Source organism: Phlebotomus argentipes, unplaced genomic scaffold (assembly GCF_947086385.1).
Source record: "Phlebotomus argentipes unplaced genomic scaffold, Phlebotomus argentipes genome assembly scaffold_18, whole genome shotgun sequence".
NCBI classification, from domain to species: Eukaryota; Metazoa; Arthropoda; class Insecta; order Diptera; family Psychodidae; genus Phlebotomus; species Phlebotomus argentipes.
The window spans coordinates 12,786,877-12,805,538 of record NW_026776177.1 but is presented as its reverse complement, the minus strand read 5'-3'; the positions used below and the strand labels follow the sequence as shown (position 1 = coordinate 12,805,538).

Below are 18,662 nucleotides of genomic sequence, written 5' to 3'. Positions count from 1 at the left end.
CCAATTTTCCCACCCGCAAACATTTTTTTTTCTATGCTCAACTGTAATCAATATTCGCGCCGTTGCAGTGGAAAAACAATTTTGGTCAATTGGCCCACAATTGAGGTCGAGAGAGTCATAAATATTGCCCCAAAATTACGTCCGGATATCGTGAATAACACCTCTTCAGAGCCGGAGATTTAAATAAATTTTGTATGGAAATGCAGCTGCAGGTCAAGGCGAGAAAAAGTGTGTTTCTTCACAAAAGTATATTTTATCTAAATAGTGGAAAAGGAAAACATCATGTCAAAATAATATTCATGGTAGTAATCATATAGTTATAATATAAATCTCCAACTCGTTATTCGTATCTTTTCTTCTCCTTTTTTAACTGTATAATATAAATAACATTGAGAAGTTCAACTGGGTCTTAGAATGTCGCCGCGAAAGCCGCAATCTCGGGATTATTCGTTACTACTTTGCCGTATTGTTCCGGGAAATCCTGTCGGATTTGCTGGACAAAACTGAATATGTAATCACGAGTCTCTGCAATGACAGAAAGAAGCGATTAGGGGACAAATTTGTGCGGACAATGAGATTACATTTACATACCATCACTGCTGTACTCCTTCTTCTGCAGCACACTGAGCGCGAGGAAGGCGATCCGCTCCATGAGCTCCACAAGCACCTGCTGTCCCTGCTGATAAGCCACGTGAAGGCACTTGAAGACAGCCTGATTCTCGTCAAAGTCCGTCCTGAGCGGCAGATACTGCACAAACACAGGAAGCACCTCTTTCAGCGGCACCAACGAACTATTGGAGATTATGAGACGCGCCAGAGCACCACAGATGTTGTCTAGAGTCACAGCGTCCTGCTCCTTCACCACAGCCGCTGACAACAGTTGCAGAATCTGCGGATAGTAGTCGTAGGCGAACTCCCCGCCGGCTAGAACCAACTCCCCCAGTCCAAAGACCGAGTTGTTGCGGATCTGATCATTCTTATCCTGCGCTCCGGCCATCAGGAGTGGCATCAATCCTGCCATCCAAGTGTTGGTGTGTCTCTGCAAGCCCTCGAAGCACTCAGCCAATACTCCCACAACATATGCGCGCTCCAAATCGGCGTCCTCCTTTCGTCTCGCCTTCTCTAGTTTCTCCATCAAGTGCGTGTAGGCGCGCCCGAAGTACGGTGCAAAGTCCTCCGGACGCATCGCTTTGCCAAAACGTGGCAAAATCTCACCAGCCGACTCAATGATGGCTTCATCGAATTCACTGTCACCCTCTTCATCGTCATCCTGAACCGCATCATTGCACTGGCACGCCACCGTGCCCAGCATCACGTCGCTCACACACTCAAAGATCGCATCCTTCTGATCTTCTTGCGTGAATGTGTCCGCCTTAAGCTTGTCCAGCAACTCATTGAACGACTCCAGAGCTGCCATCACAACATTTCTCTCCTCATCGGCACGGATGATCTCACTCAACTTCGGAATGAGGACCGTGATGGAGGTTTTTGTGGCCTCGGCATTCTTCAACTGATAGAAGCTCACTGTGAACTGTGTCAGGGCCTCAACAGAGGCACGACGGATGTCATCTTGAGGATAATTGATCAACTTGTACACTTCCTCGAAGGATGTTTGCAGGTAAGGAGCAAAAGCGGCCCTATGAAGATAAAATGACGGCAATTACAGACTTGAATATTGTCCTTTTTTGATTAAACTAGCACTAATGATTTTATCAAAATATAAGATACTCACCCAGAGTGAATGGCCAGCTCTTTAAGAGCGATTATCGCCTCCTCTTTCTCATCCATAAAGGCATTCTCCACAGCAATGGCCACGTCATCATCGTCATCTTCATTGTCTGACGATTCAATATCAATGTCCTCGTTCTTATCCTCATCCGCTTCCACGTTGTAAATATCTTGAGCTTCCTCATCGTCATCATCGAAGTCCGCCACGAGTCCCTCGGTGCTCTTCACACTCTCAATCATGGCACTAACAATCTGCGGCAAAGCAGAAGCCACATCCTGATTCAACACTTCAGCCACCGAAGCGAAGAGATTGTAGCAAGCGCGCTTCAAATCAGGCTCTTTACAGTCTTCCATCAGCGCTAGACCAAAACTCATGGCGTCCGAAGACAGCGGCAGGAAGTTTTCCTTGCCAATAGTACGCGCCAATGCGGCCAGGGTGTCGATGGCTTGTGGGCGCAGTGTCTTTAGGTCCTCATCTTCTGTTTTCACGAGATACATCTTGAGAATTTCAATGATTTGCTGGAAGTACGGCAACATAGCTGATTTCGCAGCCGTGGTGGCAGCTGCGATGGCACTCAGAGAGAGTTCCCTGAGATGGACAGAGTAGTTTGGATTGAGAGACTCAAACAGACGCTCCATGAGGACTGGAAGATGTGGAACGAGGGCATCCTCAAGATTCTCACAGAATGTCTCCAAAGCATAGAACATTCTATCGATGTGCTTCGGCTCCTTGCCCTCCGCCCTCAATTGAATGCACAATTGATGCAGGAACTCAAACAGAATGGGAAGAATCTCATCCGCATACTTGCTAATCTCTGGCTGGAGGTGTTCAGCAAACTGCCCCAAGGCAAATAGTGCAGCATTCCTCACCAGAGCATTCCCATCTGTGATTCCTTGCTTCACGCATCCGAGAAGTGGCGGAAGATACTTGTTGCAGATCGTCTCCGCGCATCCCTCTGCGATTACAGCGATGCAGAGATAAGCCGCCTTCTTGGGCAAAGGCTCTGAGCCGGCCAGTGCAGGCTCCAAGAGCGCAAGGAGAGGTGGAATCAACTTCTCAGCAGGAACATTCAGGGCCAAGATATCCATCGTCTGCGTGGCGCATGTCATTGGACTGGACATCTCTGTAGAGCCCACGAAGTACTCCTCCTCATCGTCATCTCCAGCCGGTGTGCTGGCCATCAAGTTGAACAGCACAACAATGATAGGCTCGATCATCTTCATCTTCATCACCGCCTTCTTCTTCAGCCGCACAATCATGCCCAGGAATGTAATGCCCTGCACGCGCACACTCTCGTCCAGCTGCTGAGTGCTGGCCACAACGAGCGAGTAGTCAATCAGCAGCTTGAGATGTGCACTGAGAATACTGGGCATGGTATCAGCAATATTTTCCAGAATCTCAAAAGCTTTCACGAACTGCAAAGGAAAACAAAGATCTTAGTTTAACTGGAGGATCCAATTGGAGAAAAAATATAAAAACTACCTTATCGGGATCCGATTGAAGAACATGCAGAGCCTTTGTGATGTTGGGAATCAGATTCTGGTAAACATTTTTTGCTTGACCATTCGGTTCACCGACCATGACGAGATTTCCCAGCGCCACGAGAATGTGGTAGACAACAGGACTGACAACGTTCTCATTGGCAGCCAATGCGGCTGAGAACATGCTACTGATGGCCTCAAGGTGAGGGATAAACTGATCTGGCGCCACATCTGTCAGAATACTCAGTGTGTTCGCTCCAATTTCACTGAGATTCGCATCACTGGCGGAGCAATTATCATAGATGAATTTCAGCACGTCGTTCATCCACGGGTTCTTGTCGGGAAACTCATGACGCACAAGCACACCGATGAATTGGACAATGGCATTGCGCACAGGACGCTCCTGTTCCATCAGAACGCGTTCCAGAATGCCCTTCTTGATCATCTCTCTTGTTTCTTGTGGCAGCATTTGCCAATTCCACTTTTTGGCCAGCCGCCGACGCAGCAAGACTGCAGCATATTGACGAACCTGTGGATTCGCTGAGGAGACAATCAAATCGCAGAGGGCTGGAACGGTTTCCGGTCTCTTGAACGCCTCCTGGAGATCATTGGTGGCCTGAAAAAGTGCACAAGAATCACTTTTTGCCTCACTCTGGCTATGTTGGCTAAAAATAGCATCATGGAATGCGTGTATTGTGATACGGCGACCCCGAAAAGGTGCACAGAGAGACGAATTATTCACGCTAGAGATTCGCATTGTCTGACCAGGGAAAAAAAAACCATCAATGGCGACCGGCAAATCACGCGATTCTGCAAAAATTGCATATTCTGGAGAATACTAATATTACCCACTCATAAAGACACTTTGGCTGTCTTCAATGAGCCCCAATGAAGTTGTGAAAAGAAGAAAATGTGTTGCAACGTGGGTGGGATCGTGGGAAAAATGAGGAAATCTCCTTCCCGCACACGTGTCTGCAGAACTTAGTAGTGAAAAAATTGGCGAAAATCGTAAAAAACTCACCTTCTTCATCACCTCGTTGTCTCCCCCAAGTAGATTAAGCACCAGTTGCTCCATTTTTGTCGGTGTTCTTCTTGGAATTACAGTTTTTCACGGGGTTTCCTCCGATTTTCCCGGACACTCACTACGCGTCTGCTCGTCTGAACCTTAACCTCACTTCTCCACTGACAGCGTTTGCAGCGCCACTGCTTCAGATTCGAAACACTCTGATTAGAGGGCGCTTTCACTCATCACCCTATGGAGAACGGATTCCACGATCCGAAATCGTCCATGGAATATCTTCCACTTTTCTTCCTATAATAGGAATAAAATCCTCGGAATTCCAAGCTATCCTCCATGGATAAATTCCACTTTATTCCAAGCAAGATACCATGGAATAATTCCATATATATTCCTTTTGGCCATCCATGGATATTAGAATGGAATATTTTCCATGGTGATAAATCCGCGGAATATCCATGGGTTTTCCACGGAATAATTCGCTCTTTGCGCGTCCCCACGCGATTACGTCAGTCTTGTGAAATTCTTCTCATAGGAAAGAACGCGTAAGTATTTTTCTGTACTTTTCAGTACTAAAACGTTAAGTTTTAATGGTAAACACTCTAAGTTTGGTGATATTTTCAGGAAAAGTGCTGAATGTATGCGATGGAGACGGCACAGGGACCCCACAGTCAGAGAAGACTCGAGGTTTCCGGACAACGTCAAAGTAGGAGAAACAATCAATGTAAGTATGGAATTACCAAAACATAAGAGATATATCCTGTTTTCTATACTGAACATGTCTTTTTTACAGGAAAATAGGATGCGGAAAAGCGGTTACCGGAGGATCTACTTATCCGACAGAGTGGACTCATGACAAGGTAAAAAATGTTCTTCATGTTCTCAAATTCCTATGGCGAAAATCCATGTAACATCCTATAAATAACCATGGAAGATTTCCATGCTGGAATTTCATCCATGGTGAATCCCTCGGAACTCCGTGGATCAGCAAGGAAAACCCTTGGAATTCAGCATGGAAGATTCCATGCTGAATTCCATAGGAATTTAGCAAGGATGATTTTCCATGGATTATTTCCCACATTGCTTCCAAATTTTCCATGGTGACTTTTCCCATATATGGAAGATTTCCATTGCAATTCCATTGGCCAATCCAAGGACGATTACAAGGAATACCATGGAGGGAATACCATGCAAATATACGATCAGTAATTAGTGTATTTTATTTTCCAGCTTTTTTCAAACATATCCGGACCGGTGCGAGAAGACATCAAAGAGCATCTCGACTTCCGGCGACCGCGGTAGCAGTCGTCTAGAAAAGTAGCAGTCCCTGGGAAGCGGCATAGCAGCCACCAAGGCAACGCGTAATCACAATCAGAATCACATTTGTAAGATTGATTGGTTATATTTAATAAATACAAATCCAAATATAAATGAGTCTTTTTTTGGATATTTTGGGGCGGAGCGCCGGGAATTTCTGGGAGAAATTTCACACATTGGAATTTCCTCCATGGTATTCCTTGTAATCGTCCTTGGATTGGTCAATGGAATCGCAATGGAAATCTTCCATATATGGGAAAAGTCACCATGGAAAATTTGGAAGCAATGTGGGAAATAATCCATGGAAAATCATCCTTGCTAAATTCCTATGGAATTCAGCATGGAATCTTCCATGCTGAATCCAAGGATTTTCCTTGTTGATCCACGGAGTTCCGAGGAATTTTCCATGGATGCTGTTACGCGGATAGCATGGAAATCGTCCATGGTTATCCATTGGATATTCCACGGATTTTCGCCATAGGGCAGATTGGTTCCAGGAAGAAATAAGACGCTATTTTTTTGCTGCATTTCACATTGTCGTTCAACCACTTGGAGGTGTAATATGTCCACCGAGGGCAAATCTACGGGTAAGACATCGGCGGATTCATCAAAAGACGTGAGTGTTTGTCAGGAAATCATTTCGGGTCATTGGAAGATTGAGGACTGTTTTCCTTACAGTACGTGGCCCAGTTGATCAGCCCGTTCGGCATAATTGAAGATCCCGACTCGGATTCATCGCGTCGCCAGGCGTACGCCCGTGTGAAGTTTCTGCTGTACGTGGAAATCGGAGAGGACAGTCTGCAACTGGAGAATCACATGAAGAGACTCCATAACCTCCGAAAGGAGTTGTACTACATCAAGAAGACTGACTGGCAGTATGAGCCCATAGATAAGCTCATCGGGCAGTCGTAGGTGCTTATAAACATCATGAATACGCTAGAGATGGTGCTGGACCTCGCCTACCAGCGATTTGCTGGGAGGCGAAAGGAGACGATTGAGGAACAACTGGACAATGTGTTGAAGAGGATGCATGACGACACGGATAAGAAGGATGATGAGGATGCAAAGGAACATGAATATCTGGAGCAATTGAAGAGATCAGGAGAATGCGTGAAGAAGAGTGGAACGATTACAAAGCTGCAGCCAACATACGGGATGATTGATCATCAGTATCGCTTTGAGATTAGTCTCTCGCAACACTTCCATAACATCTCAGAGGGATGCAGGATCAGCTATTTGGCTTACAAGCAGCCTGATGGCATAACCAAGGTCGTGAAGATAGAATCTGTCCTACAGGAAGTATGGGACAATTGCGGACAGAACGAGGAGAGGATGCTGGAACAGGCGATTGATGAGTACTTTCAGGTGCACATGAGGAGGTTTAACGGGACCATTGTGGCTGTTACTGACTCTGAGGACGGCACAATTGTAGATGTTGAGACAGAAGTGGACAGAAAAGTGTCCGTGAACATAGCTAAAGTGCAGATTCAGTTTAAACCTGCCGCTGGCGATGAAGTCGTGTTGACGTGCAAAGTTCAGACGGATGATCACTTTGTGGACTTCTCAGGCGCTGTGCTGGATTACGTGGCGATTAATCCGGTGCGAACTGCGATGGCTATGGGAAAAGTGACCAGTGTCACGCCCTCCGGAGGTGGAAAGATCGATAAGAACATTGCCTTTAGTCCAGCAGCTCTGGAGCCTGAGTACAAGCCTCAAGTTGGCGATCTTGTGACCTATGATGCCCTTGAGAACAATAAGAACAATTGCACTTGGCGCTGTCTCAAAGTTGTCCTCTCGAAAAGGTCCGAAAACAGTCAAGAAGCAGTCGAAGTTGTCCCAGTTGTGCAGAATGAGCGAGGAATTGTCGTCAGTGACATCCCAACTATCTTCCTCTCTGATATCAATCAGACAGCACCTCTGGAGATCCGTATCAAGAACAATCATACTCATCCTCACAAACTCTATCGCACGATCATCCCAATCGCGAAGAAGCTGAGTCAATTGGAACTCCTCTCGCCAGACATCAACGCCTCATTTGACATCGCGCCTGGCCAAGAACATGTATTTAAGATGATGGTGAAGGGACGCTTTTGTGGGTTTTCTACTGAGAAAATCGTATGGAAGTTCGCACGAGGATTGTTTGTGGAGCGCAAAATTGAGATTCAAGTGGGAGACGATGATAGTCCAGCTATAATTGAATTTCCTCGATATCAGAATTCCCGCTACAATGGATACGCTAGAGAATTTGCCGACAGTGACGCCGATGTGATCCGTGGAGGGGCACTGATGAAGTCCAAAGGCATCTCTTCTCAAGTCATTAGTCACTATCTCGTGCCCAATCAACTCAGAGAACTTGTACTGGGCGCAAATAACAGGATGGAAGCTGAGGAGAGTGTATTGAGAGCTTATCCGTCGCTGAATAACACACTGGAGCCGAGGAACTACACGAGCATTTTTCACAATTTGGTATTCCTGGAGGAGATTCAACTGTGGGTAGAGTTCAGAGTGTACGATCGCCAGGAGGTGTTCTTCAAGAAATATGACAAAGAGTATTTGCAAATGGAAATTGACAATGTGGCGGAGACTAGGCCATCTCTCATTCTGGGTGAGTAGAATATTGTGTATTCACCATCTTGACTGTATGATGCTTAAAGTACAGCTTGTCTTTATCACTAATATCGCTTATTGTTTCAGGCGACATCATCCGGATCACCAGTACTTGGGACAAAAAACGGGTGTACGAAGGATTTATCCACAAAGTTCTACAAAATAGCGTGCTGGTGAAGTTTGAGAAGCACTTCCAAAATTCCTACAACGGAGAAAAGTACAATGTGCAGTTTCAGTTCTCGCGGGGCAGTTTTCGGAAGCAACACCACGCTGTGGCCAATATCATACCGCGGATGAAGGAGCATGTGGTTTTTCCTGTGCAAATTGAACCGAAGAGCCCGCAAGTTGATGTGGAGATTGTCAATGGGGAGCTGGTGGAGCAGAAAGCAGGAAGAGTGCTGAATTGGTTCAACCCAAAGCTTAATGAGTCTCAGAAGAGAGCCGTGAAGAACATTCTACGCGGAGAGGCGCGTCCGATGCCGTACGTGATTTTTGGACCACCAGGAACTGGTAAGACATACACAGTCCTCGAAGTGATCCTGCAAATTGCCAAGAATGTGTCTCATTCGAGAATTCTGGTCGGTGCATCGTCAAACAGTGCAGCGAATCTCATCACTGAACGGCTGATAAGCTGCAAAAGTCTCTATCCTGGAGATTTCATTCGCATTGTGGGCTTGAGTGCCATCGATAAGAATAGCATTCCTGAACATTTGCATCCATATTGCGCTCTGTGTGACATCTCCATTGATGGCACAAGCGGAAATGAAATCAAAGAGACAGAAACGGGACTCAAGATGCACTGCAATACGAAGTACTTGGCTGAACATAAGATTATCATTGGCACTTGCCAGGGTTTGGGATCCTTTATGGCGCTGAATCTCAAAGACAATCACTTCACTCACGTCATTCTTGATGAGGCTGGACAGTGCAACGAGCCAGAGACGATCATTCCCTTGTCGCTGCTGAATTCCGAAATGGGACAGATCATTCTGGCTGGTGATCCTCGACAGCTCGGGCCGCACACAATCAGTCCAATTGCCAAAGATCACGGCTTGGAGCTCTCCTTCCTCGATCGAATCCTGGAGAGATTTCCCTATGAGCAGAATTACGACCGCCATAAGCACGGATTTGATGAGCGTCTCGTGACGCAGCTGATCTACAACTATCGCAGTTTGCCGAGTGTCCTGAAGCTCTACTCAGATCTATTCTATGATGGGAAGTTGAAGGCCACAATTGGCGAGGAGGGAACATCTGAGATTGCCTTCCTGAAGAAGTACGTCACCATTCTGCCAGATGCCACAAATCCCAACCACGGAGTATTCTTCTTCTCCATCATCGGTGAGAATAGACAAAGTGCGGAAAGTCCTTCGTGGTACAATGCCGTGGAGGCGAGAAACATTTTTATCTTCTGCACAAAATTGTACGCACTGGGCATTCAACACTCGGATATCGGCATCATAGCTCCCTACAAAGCACAGGTGAAGCACATTCGTGAACGTCTACGTGCCATTGATGAGGACAAAATCCCCAAAGTCGGCAGCGTGGAGGAATTCCAGGGTCAGGAGCGAAACATCATCATTTTGTCCACGGTGCGATCATGCAAGAACTTCCTCGCCAACGATTCCAAGCACTCACTTGGATTTGTGCAGAACAGCAAGCGTCTCAATGTTGCCATCTCGCGTGCCAAGAGCCTTCTCGTCATCTTCGGCAATGCTCAACTCCTGGCCAATGATCCCAATTGGTGCTCCCTGATTCGCTACACAGCTAAGAACAACGCCTTCATCGGCAACCTTCCAGTCCTGGTCGGCGGCATTCACTAAATTCTCTGTTTCAATTACTCTTTATTATTTTTAGAAAAGAAATACCTTTGCATAAGAAATTCATGTTCAGTAGTACTTCCAGTTGTTGTCGCTATTGTCGGTGTTCTTGGCGCGGTACTTGCGCTCCACCAGTGTTGTTAGGGCCTCAGAGCGCACGCACAGGCTATCCACCTTCTCCACTAGTTGCTGATAAGGACTCAGCGGAGGAGTTCCCATCACCACGTGACCCAACTTTGAGTCGATCTTGGCGTCCAGCCTGGCGTTTCGGATGAGATTGACGATCCAGCATTCCGCCTCGTCGGGCTTCATGTTCAGCTTGTCCGCCAGCATACTGAAATGATTTGAGGGTAAGTAATCTGCTGGATACACGTCCAATTCACTGGATAATTCACCTGATTGTGATGCACTGATGAATGCGACAGAAGGTCTCGAAGATCATCAATCGGGCGTTGTCGACAAACTCTCCCAAGCAGCCAATGATGAAGAAGTCATTGATAATGACCGTCTGACACTCGTGCAGCTTCATCCGTGCGCTCTCGAAGTCAAAGTTCACGTACAAGTGCTCGAGGAATTCAGTGATGGGATCGCGATACGTGTAAGACTCCTGCTGGATCACCTTGATCAGATCCTTCAGCGCATTCCTGTAGCGCGGATTGATGATCACCGCTGTGGCCAAATAGCGCAGAATGTGCGGGCACATGGTCTGGATGGCGTTGAGATACAGCGGCTTGTACAGAAACATGTCGATGATCAGATCGCGTCCCTTGGCGTGATTGAAGAACACCAGCACGCTCCAGTGAATGAGCCAGGTACGCTGCTGCAGCGCCTGCACGTTAGTGAAGTTACTCGAGTCTATGTACTCTCGCAGCCTATTGAGGTCCTCAAGGGCGGAGGACCAGTTCAGAGTCAGAATCTCGGCAGCGAGTTTTCCCCACAAAACATTCAAGTAGTTCTTGTCGCTGGGCTGCATCACCAGCAGGCAGAAGTACAGGTAAGAGATGGAGTCAATGTAGTTGCCGCACTCATAAAGATACTTGGCCAGCTTGTAGACACTATCCAGCATCTCCACTTTGAAGTTGAAGTCCTTCTGCAACACATTCAAGAGTGTCTTTGAGTCCTTCATCGTGTCGGTGTTCTTCAACTCTTCCATGATTTTCATCAGTGGCGCAATCTCATTCTGCAGTTCCTTGAGTTTCGACAGGACCTTTGCACGTCTTTGCGCCAATTCCTGCAAGACAGAACATTCCCGGAGTGTTAAAAAAAACTGTCCAGTATCATTAATTATTGCTAAACTCACATCTGGCATGGTTTCGCCCAATTTCAGGCGCTTCCTCGTGTCCATTGTGTAATCAATCATGTTAGTCTTTCCCACTGTCTCCAGAATGTATTCCAGCAGGACATCCTTGTCGTAGATCTGCAAGAAAAAAGTCCCAGAGTTCAGAAGAGTCTCCAAAGTGAGGTTAGATTTCGAGACATCCTAAAAATCTTAACAATTCACACAACATTCTTCACAAATAGCTTCAGAATGTTCCTTTTAGTAGTTATCGCCTGAATTTTACTATACTCCACAGGAAAAACCCAGAATATTGTGTGAAAACGCTGCACCCATCCGGAACCACTTACATTCTTGTCACATAGGAACTCCAGCAACGGGAACGTGAGGTGCCGATCCAGAAACTGACAATTGCGGGAAGTAAGATCGAACTTTGCCATTTTCACTTCTTAAAATTGCAGAAAACAAGAAATTTTCACAGAAAATATATTTTCGCGTGTGCGACGTGACGTCGGCAAAATATGGAGGCCCGACAGCAGCGCCACTTCTTCATCCAGCGGAAAAAAACAGAGACGAAGTGAGGTTAAGGTGAAGTTCAGGGAGTGTATTTTCCCGGGAAAATGCGGAGATCTAGCGCCCCATCGATGAAGAGGCAGTGTGGGGAGTCTGCAGGGAGAAGAGAAGGTAATTCTAGCAAGTTTGTGAAGGTCACAGTAGAGCGGGAGCGAGTAAATGTGGGTCCTCTGAGGGACTTCCAAATGCTGGGAAAACAAGATGATCCGGACGCTCCTGTGCCAGTGAATGCTTCAGTGGAGAGAAAGTACTCAGTGCTGTGGAATCGCCCCAATACCAAGAAACATAAAACATGGGAAGGTGACGGTGTGCTTGAAATAACGGAGAATACAGTTTACTTGAGGAATTCTGACGGATCTATTCTCACATCCATGCCAATTCCCAGTAAGGATGTGACTTTTGAGGAGGGTATGAGACTTACAGTGGGCTCTAAGGAGGTGGAAATTGTTGAGGAAATTGGTGAAGTAGAAGTTAAGGAAGAGAAACCGGTGATGCCAGTGAAATCTCAACCAATCGTCCGGAAAGTGGAGAAACTCGGAGGATTGTTGTTGCCAGATCCTCCACAAGAGCACCAGAGAATCTTCAACAGAGAACAGAAACCTCTAACTCCTGTTAGAGTCGTGGAATCCGTGGCGAAGCACTTGAGGCCACACCAAAAAGAGGGAATCATCTTCTTGTATGAATCTCTAATGGGATTCCACAATCCTGAGGCTGAATTTCATGGAGCTGTGTTGGCGGATGAGATGGGACTTGGGAAATCTCTTCAGGTTATCGCCACATGCTTTACACTCCTTCGCCAAGGACCGTACGCTCGAAGGAACATCGCCAGGAAGATTTTGGTAAGAGTTTGCATACATTTCTTGGCAAATAGATAAGTAACTTTGATTCTTTTCGGTCTCAGATTGTCTGCCCGAGTAGCCTGGTGGAGAATTGGAGCAGAGAAGTTGGCAAATGGCTGGGAGAAGAGAGAATATACGCTTTTGTTGTGGATGGAAAGCATAAAGTAAAGGATTTCAGTGTCTCAGCCACGATGCCTTTCATCATTCTCTCATATGAAATGGTGGTGACTCAACTGAATGACTTGCAAGACATGATCTTCGACGTGATGGTGTGCGACGAAGGCCACAGACTGAAGAATAGCGATACTCGCATCGTCAAGCTCCTCACTCAGATGGATTGCAAGCGCAGGATTATTCTCACCGGGACTCCGATCCAGAATGATCTTCATGAATTCTTCTGCCTTGTTAGCTTTGTTCAACCTGATATCTTGGGCAGTTATACAGAGTATCGCATAAAATATGAGACGCCAATTGTGAATTCTCAAGTTCCTGGAGCTGATTCCGAAGTTCAGGCTTTGGGACATGAAAAAGTGCAGGAATTGAATGATATTACTGACAAAGTGATACTGAGAAGGACACAACTGGTCAACAGAGAGTATTTGCCTGAAAAGGAGGAAGTTGTAGTGTTCTGTAAAGCAACAGAGATCCAAGACTTTCTCCAGGAACGCCTTGTAAGTTCCTATGAGACTGAAGAAGTTAACAGAATGTCTCCCTTTAAAGTGATTTCGCTATTGAGGAAGATCTGCAATCATCCAGCACTCTTGGAGACTATTGAGGCCCAGGAGGGTTTGGTGTGTGTGCTTCAGGAGTTTCTTCCACCGACTGGAGACATGGGACCGCGAGATTCTGGCAAACTGTCTGTTTTAGAAGGATTATTGGCAGAATTGAGGGGCACTGGAGAAAGAATCGTGGTCGTGAGTCACTCAACAAAAGCCCTAGATATGATCGAAGGACTTTGTCGTTACTTTAATCATGTCTACTGTCGTCTGGATGGTTCCACGAGTTCTTCAGACAGACAACGCATTGTGGACAGATTTAACTCACCCTCCAGTGACGCATTTGTTTTCCTTTTGTCCGCCAAAGCGGGAGGAACTGGCCTGAATCTTATCGGAGCATCCAGATTGGTGCTGTTCGATGCTGACTGGAACCCAGCAACAGATCTGCAAGCGATGTCGAGGATCTGGAGGGACGGACAGACGAGGAATGTGGTGATATATCGCCTGGTGACAGCAGGAAGCATTGAAGAGAGGATCTTTCAGCGCCAAATTGCTAAGAATGCGCTCAGTGTCTTCGTGAGTGACTCTTCAAAGGATAGTGTTTCGTTTTCCGAAGCTGAATTGAGAGATATCTTCTCAGCGCCGATGAGTGGTGTTTGTCTCACTCATGAAGCCCTTCAGTGCATGTGCGGAGGTTCAGGAAACGTCCCAGAACCACAGGAAGCAACTGCAGGTTGTCAAATGGGTCAAATGAGTCACTTGATGCAGTGGGAACATCATTCCGGGCCGATTAATCAACAAGTTCTTAAGGTGAGTCCTGGATTTTCTACTGTTATATTAGTAAGTAGCTTAAAGATTGTATATATATCATTAACAGGAGCTCTCATTGGAGCAGAACGGCGATGAGATTTTGTACCTCTTCCGGAATCGCGCAGTAAAGTAGACTTTATATATGTTTAGATAAGATTTGTTATTAAAGACATTTGAAAAGCAATCTTGACCCACTTTAAACTACTCTCCGATAGGTGGAGAAAGTCGTGTTGGAATGCCTATGGATCTTGAGTGTTTCCTCATCTTTATAATACCTTGTTTCAGTGTGTTTTAAAGCTCATTCATCAATTTCCCAATCATGAAATTGGGTTTGAGATTTCCAGGAAAGTACACGCCAATCTATCTAATCGCAAGAAGTTGTCTATAGCGCTGAGAGGCACACAAATTCAATTGCCCTTATCAGCGATTGTGCGCTATCAATTAGCCAATTAGTCGGTAGAAGTGCCTTAAGTAGTCAACTATAGTCAGTGTCTTTCCAACTCAGATTGAGGGTGTTTCTCCTGTGATTTGAGGTGTAGAAGGATGAAAAGAGAAGGATGTACGTGGTTGAGGGTGTGGTCATGCGACGCGAGTCTGAGCAGATGGCGAACAAGTTCAGTGGCAGGGGATTAGAGGCGGAATCCTGGGATGAGCGTAACTGGGATTTGAGGGCGTTCAAGAACATCTGCAAGAATTTTGATCTTGAAGGTGTCTACAATACTTATATGCTGCGATTGCAGAGGAGTTTTCTCTCCATTTTTTTGGTCATTGAGACCTTCTTCGGGCTCCTGCACACTATAATCCTAGTTGTTCAGGCCACGGTGAGTACTTATTCAACTGATAAGGTGGACGTGAATCACACACCTGCCGTTCTGAGTGCAGAAAACAAACGCTTCAATAACTGTGGAGGTCTTCGCCTATCTGATGACCATCCTTATCGTCTGGCTGTCGCTGTTTGTGACCTTCAGGGAGGAACAGGTGAAGAAGCGCTCGTGGTTGCCATTTGCAGCCTCTTGCGCCGCTCTGTTCTTTCTGATCATTGCCGATCTTGCTGTTCCGCTCTATCATGAGATGTACACCTTCCCCAAGCCTCCGCTGCGACCGGCCTACGCTTGCCACATCCTCCTCAGCATCTACATCTTCTTCCCGCTGATGAACAACTGGCACGCAATGCTTCTGGCATTGGCGACAACCATTGCCTATCTAGTTGAGCTAGCAATGGTCACTTATAGGCTTGACGAGCACAGATCGCTGAAAGTGATTTCTGAATGCCTATTTATGCTGGGCATCAACCTTCTGGGGCTGTATTATCGCATGACTTTCGAGATTACCATCAGGCGAACGCTTCTGGATCGTAGACAGTGCGTTGAAGGGAACCTTGTTCTCCAATTTCAGCGAGAACAAGAAGTGAGTTGTGTAAAAGTTCTCTTACTGTCCCAGCTATACAAGTTTTTTTTTCTAGAGAAATCTTCTGCTGAGCATCCTGCCAGAACACACAGCAAATGCTCTTGAGAAGAATGTCAGTCACATGATCAGGAGGATCAGAAAAGAGAGAAATAACTCAACGGAGAATAAAAAGTGAGTTCATGCTTACTGAGGGAATTTTCCATATAACTAAAAATTAGTAACAATCTTTCTAAATATTAGTAGTTTGTCTGAATGCCAAAAATATCTTAAAAGTTCGTGATGCTCTTTTTAGTCCAACGATTATGGCGTTCTGGCGTGGTCATGAGATAAGGTGAGGTTTCAAACTGATTTCTTGGAAGTCTGTCTGACTAGGATATATTTCCAGGAGCTTCTCGGGTTCTTACTATGTCGAGACGCATGATGACGTCTCGATTCTCTACGCAGACGTAGTGAATTACACAAAAATGACGACTAAACTGAAAGTGAAGCCACTGGTGGAGACTCTGCATGAACTCTTCGTAAAGTTTGATCAGGCTTCGGAGGAGAATGGCGTGCTTAGAATCAAATTTTTGGGCGATTGCTATTACTGCGTCGCCGGAGTGCCGGTGAAGAATGCCAACCATGCTAGGAGTTGCGTGGAGTTGGGGCTGCGGATGATCAGAGATATTCAGGAGGTGAGACAGAAGCGAGATTTGGATATTAATATGAGGATTGGGATCCATTCCGGGTCCATCATTTCGGGGATCATAGGAGCCTGCAAGTGGCAGTATGATATCTGGTCAAAGGACGTGGTGATCGCCAATAAAATGGAGTCAACCGGAGAGCCAGGGAAGCTTCACATTACTCAGCAGACGTTAGAATTGCTCAGGGGAAACTATCAGTTCACTGAGGGGACGCAAAAGGCGAAGAATGATCCGATATTGCAAGAGCATGGCATTAAGACGTTTCTGATTGCTCCTCCGCCGACTCCAGAGATCTTCGAGGAGGGAGCAAGGAGGCAGTCCAGAATAGGAGGTGGAGTCCAGAGGCTTCTGAACAGAGCCGCACTGATTCCGCCGGCCAGAACGTCTGAATTGACTTCTGTGAAGAACTTCATGAGGGACTCTATAGAACACTACAGGCAGATAATGAGACAGATCAATGTGGAGATGATCAGAGAACTGAATTTGATGCCTATAGGGAAATTTCAGTGAGTATAAAACAGTAAAATGTGATAAGAAACTAATTCACTTCCTTTGCAGTTTCAACAAAATCTTCTCGGGATCGAAGGGAAGACGTCAGACGGAAATTGACCTGGAGAAGAGACAACTGACCAGTTTATCGATGATCTTCCTCTGCTTCAAGAACCGTAGCGATGAGTGGCCTTTTCTTAATGAGCCTGATCATCTTCTGAAATACAGTATTTTGGCGGGATTCATCGTTTACATGCTGGTCTTTGGGATTCAGATTCTCAATCAGCCGTACGGAGTGAGGATTTCATCTGCGACAATTGTTGGTGGAATGTTGTTGCTGATCTTTGTGCCGTTTGCATGGTTCAAGAGATTATGGCTCATCTTCACGCCCGAAATGGATGAGGATGAGAGAGCAGCTCCAGTGCCAAAGTGGGCGATCACCAGGCACGTTTTGAGGTTGTCAAATTGGATTCCGAGGAATGCTGTGGCCAGAACTGTAATCTACATCGTAAGTATAAGTTTGCTGACAATGCTGTCGTTCATCCACATGACCAGAGTCAGAGACACCACGCAGCAGATCGAAGGACAAGAGGTGAAAAGTGATCTCGGTGCTGAACTCATGCCCACGAAGTACATCAACGCCTGGGCAGTGACTCATTGCTTGATTCTGACGATCTGCATGAACTTCCTCTTCCTCAAAATCCACTTCATGGTGAAGTTCTCAGTGGGACTTTTGATCTGTGTCTTCTACTTGTGGTTGGTGCTTTCTGGCGCCTCCACAATTTTCACTGAGAGCTCTTCCACAAATGTGATTCTCGACGCTCAAGTGGCGCATCTCATGGCGATTTTCTTCACCTTCTTCACAATCCATCTCGTCGATCGACAATCTGAGTATATTTCAAGGATTGATTACAATTGGAAGAAACAATTGTTGAAGAAGCAAGAAGAGGCCGAAGTGACGAAAGACAGCAACAATTTCTTGGTGCAAAACATCTTGCCAGCTCATGTTGCGGAGATTTACATCAATTTGAAGCAGAAGGATGAGTTATACCATGAGGAATTCGACGATGTGGCCGTGATGTTTGCCACAATCACAAATTTCAACTTCCAGGCGGATGCACTCAACATCCTGAATGAGATCATCTATGATTTCGATGCGCGTCTTCTTGGGAAGCCGCGATCACTGCACATTGAGAAGATCAAAGTCGCGGGATGGACGTACATGGCGGCCTGTGGACTGCAATCCCGATGGGCGGATTCATCTTCAACCCTCGGAGGACATCCTGACATAGCTGTGAGGGTGTCAAATGGCAGAAGGAGTGAGTGTTGAAGGTCAAAATTCTTGAGAAACCAAGCGAAAAACTCATGAAAGACTGTTTCTATTTCCCAGATTACTCTTTTGGCCGAGAGTCTGACAACAATCCAACCAACAAGGTGAAGCGGAAGCTGACGAAACTCACAGATCCTGTATACGTTCTAACTGAATTCGCACTGGAACTCATGGAAGCTCTTAGGAGTTTTAACGAAGAAAACTTCAACGATGGTCAACTGCGAATTGGCATCTCCAATGGGGAGATTATGGCCGGTGTGGTGGGATCCAGCAAACCTCTGTACGACATCTGGGGTGATGCTGTGAATATGGCATCCCGAATGGACTCCACCGGATTGCCTGGACATATTCAGGTGACTCCCAACACGGCGCAGAGGCTGAAAGATTTGGGAGTGCAGTGCGAGTGTCGCGGATTCAGAGAGATCAAGGGGGCTGGGCAGATTCTCACTTATTTCGTAGGTGTAGATGAAGACTTAAAATTAATCCCCGAAGAACATAGTGAGCAGGAAGTGACTGAATTGTAGTGATCGCGAAACAAATTGTCAGGTGTGAAAAATTCTCTGTAAAATG

The 18,662-nt window shown here is 46.1% G+C and overlaps 6 protein-coding genes and 1 long non-coding RNA gene across 8 annotated transcripts; 5 read left to right on the top strand and 2 right to left on the bottom strand.

Moving 5' to 3' along the window:
- Nucleotides 1-226: 226 nt before the first annotated feature.
- LOC132260897 (importin-4-like) lies at nt 227-4,413 on the bottom strand. The gene is made up of 5 exons (XM_059759289.1): nt 4,232-4,413; nt 3,212-3,826; nt 1,733-3,144; nt 592-1,637; nt 227-525 (listed from the first exon to the last, which is right to left on the bottom strand). Exons 1-5 carry the CDS (start codon nt 4,283-4,285, stop codon nt 410-412), a joined length of 3,243 nt encoding a protein of 1,080 aa, XP_059615272.1. The 5' UTR covers nt 4,286-4,413; the 3' UTR covers nt 227-409.
- A 60-nt stretch (nt 4,414-4,473) lies between these two features.
- Nucleotides 4,474-5,560, top strand: LOC132260900 (uncharacterized). The gene is made up of 4 exons (XR_009468385.1): nt 4,474-4,773; nt 4,853-4,952; nt 5,022-5,088; nt 5,459-5,560. It is a non-coding gene; the product is annotated as an uncharacterized LOC132260900 (long non-coding RNA).
- Nucleotides 5,561-6,034: 474 nt separating this feature from the next.
- On the top strand, nt 6,035-6,457 carry LOC132259452 (uncharacterized). Its single transcript, XM_059757091.1, has 2 exons — nt 6,035-6,161; nt 6,224-6,457. The coding sequence occupies exons 1-2, from the start codon at nt 6,108-6,110 to the stop codon at nt 6,455-6,457; spliced, it is 288 nt and encodes a 95-aa protein (XP_059613074.1). The 5' UTR covers nt 6,035-6,107.
- On the top strand, nt 6,365-10,047 carry LOC132259449 (probable RNA helicase armi). Its single transcript, XM_059757087.1, has 2 exons — nt 6,365-8,150; nt 8,240-10,047. The coding sequence occupies exons 1-2, from the start codon at nt 6,473-6,475 to the stop codon at nt 9,970-9,972; spliced, it is 3,411 nt and encodes a 1,136-aa protein (XP_059613070.1). The 5' UTR covers nt 6,365-6,472; the 3' UTR covers nt 9,973-10,047.
- LOC132259451 (eukaryotic translation initiation factor 3 subunit E) lies at nt 9,974-11,712 on the bottom strand. The gene is made up of 4 exons (XM_059757090.1): nt 11,596-11,712; nt 11,270-11,386; nt 10,365-11,200; nt 9,974-10,303 (listed from the first exon to the last, which is right to left on the bottom strand). The coding sequence occupies exons 1-4, from the start codon at nt 11,683-11,685 to the stop codon at nt 10,039-10,041; spliced, it is 1,308 nt and encodes a 435-aa protein (XP_059613073.1). The 5' UTR covers nt 11,686-11,712; the 3' UTR covers nt 9,974-10,038.
- Nucleotides 11,713-11,738: 26 nt separating this feature from the next.
- Nucleotides 11,739-14,361, top strand: LOC132259450 (DNA repair and recombination protein RAD54B-like). The gene is made up of 3 exons (XM_059757089.1): nt 11,739-12,657; nt 12,720-14,183; nt 14,251-14,361. Exons 1-3 carry the CDS (start codon nt 11,866-11,868, stop codon nt 14,314-14,316), a joined length of 2,322 nt encoding a protein of 773 aa, XP_059613072.1. The 5' UTR covers nt 11,739-11,865; the 3' UTR covers nt 14,317-14,361.
- A 213-nt stretch (nt 14,362-14,574) lies between these two features.
- Nucleotides 14,575-18,660, top strand: LOC132259595 (adenylyl cyclase X E-like). 2 transcript variants are annotated; one of them, XM_059757295.1, is made up of 7 exons: nt 14,575-15,004; nt 15,066-15,590; nt 15,646-15,761; nt 15,883-15,921; nt 15,976-16,779; nt 16,832-18,081; nt 18,135-18,660. In XM_059757295.1, exons 1-7 carry the CDS (start codon nt 14,741-14,743, stop codon nt 18,614-18,616), a joined length of 3,480 nt encoding a protein of 1,159 aa, XP_059613278.1. In that variant the 5' UTR covers nt 14,575-14,740; the 3' UTR covers nt 18,617-18,660. The 2 variants fall into 2 exon arrangements, with proteins under 2 accessions (XP_059613278.1, XP_059613279.1); XM_059757296.1 differs by having other exon boundaries at nt 14,583-15,004; nt 18,153-18,660.
- The last annotated feature ends 2 nt before the right edge of the window (nt 18,661-18,662 follow it).

Bases quoted from the DNA above. Each gene is read 5' to 3' on its own strand.
- LOC132260897 (XM_059759289.1), bottom strand. From the start codon at position 4,285: ATGGAGCAACTGGTGCTTAATCTACTTGGGGGAGACAACGAGGTGATG. The intron at 3,145-3,211 runs GTAGTTTTTATA...TTTCCTTTGCAG, and splicing joins TTCAATCGGATCCCGATAAG to TTCGTGAAAGCTTTTGAGAT. The intron at 1,638-1,732 runs GTGAGTATCTTA...TTATCTTCATAG, and splicing joins GAGCTGGCCATTCACTCTGG to GGCCGCTTTTGCTCCTTACC.
- LOC132259452 (XM_059757091.1), top strand. From the start codon at position 6,108: ATGTCCACCGAGGGCAAATCTACGGGTAAGACATCGGCGGATTCATCA. The intron at 6,162-6,223 runs GTGAGTGTTTGT...TTTTCCTTACAG, and splicing joins CGGCGGATTCATCAAAAGAC to TACGTGGCCCAGTTGATCAG.
- LOC132259449 (XM_059757087.1), top strand. From the start codon at position 6,473: ATGAATACGCTAGAGATGGTGCTGGACCTCGCCTACCAGCGATTTGCT. The intron at 8,151-8,239 runs GTGAGTAGAATA...TTATTGTTTCAG, and splicing joins TAGGCCATCTCTCATTCTGG to GCGACATCATCCGGATCACC.
- LOC132259451 (XM_059757090.1), bottom strand. From the start codon at position 11,685: ATGGCAAAGTTCGATCTTACTTCCCGCAATTGTCAGTTTCTGGATCGG. The intron at 11,201-11,269 runs GTGAGTTTAGCA...TCTGTCTTGCAG, and splicing joins TGGGCGAAACCATGCCAGAT to GAATTGGCGCAAAGACGTGC. The intron at 10,304-10,364 runs GTGAATTATCCA...AAATCATTTCAG, and splicing joins CATCAGTGCATCACAATCAG to TATGCTGGCGGACAAGCTGA.
- LOC132259450 (XM_059757089.1), top strand. From the start codon at position 11,866: ATGCGGAGATCTAGCGCCCCATCGATGAAGAGGCAGTGTGGGGAGTCT. The intron at 12,658-12,719 runs GTAAGAGTTTGC...TTTCGGTCTCAG, and splicing joins ACATCGCCAGGAAGATTTTG to ATTGTCTGCCCGAGTAGCCT. The intron at 14,184-14,250 runs GTGAGTCCTGGA...TATCATTAACAG, and splicing joins TTAATCAACAAGTTCTTAAG to GAGCTCTCATTGGAGCAGAA.
- LOC132259595 (XM_059757295.1), top strand. From the start codon at position 14,741: ATGTACGTGGTTGAGGGTGTGGTCATGCGACGCGAGTCTGAGCAGATG. The intron at 15,922-15,975 runs GTGAGGTTTCAA...ATATATTTCCAG, and splicing joins TGGCGTGGTCATGAGATAAG to GAGCTTCTCGGGTTCTTACT. The intron at 18,082-18,134 runs GTGAGTGTTGAA...AACTCATGAAAG, and splicing joins GGTGTCAAATGGCAGAAGGA to ACTGTTTCTATTTCCCAGAT.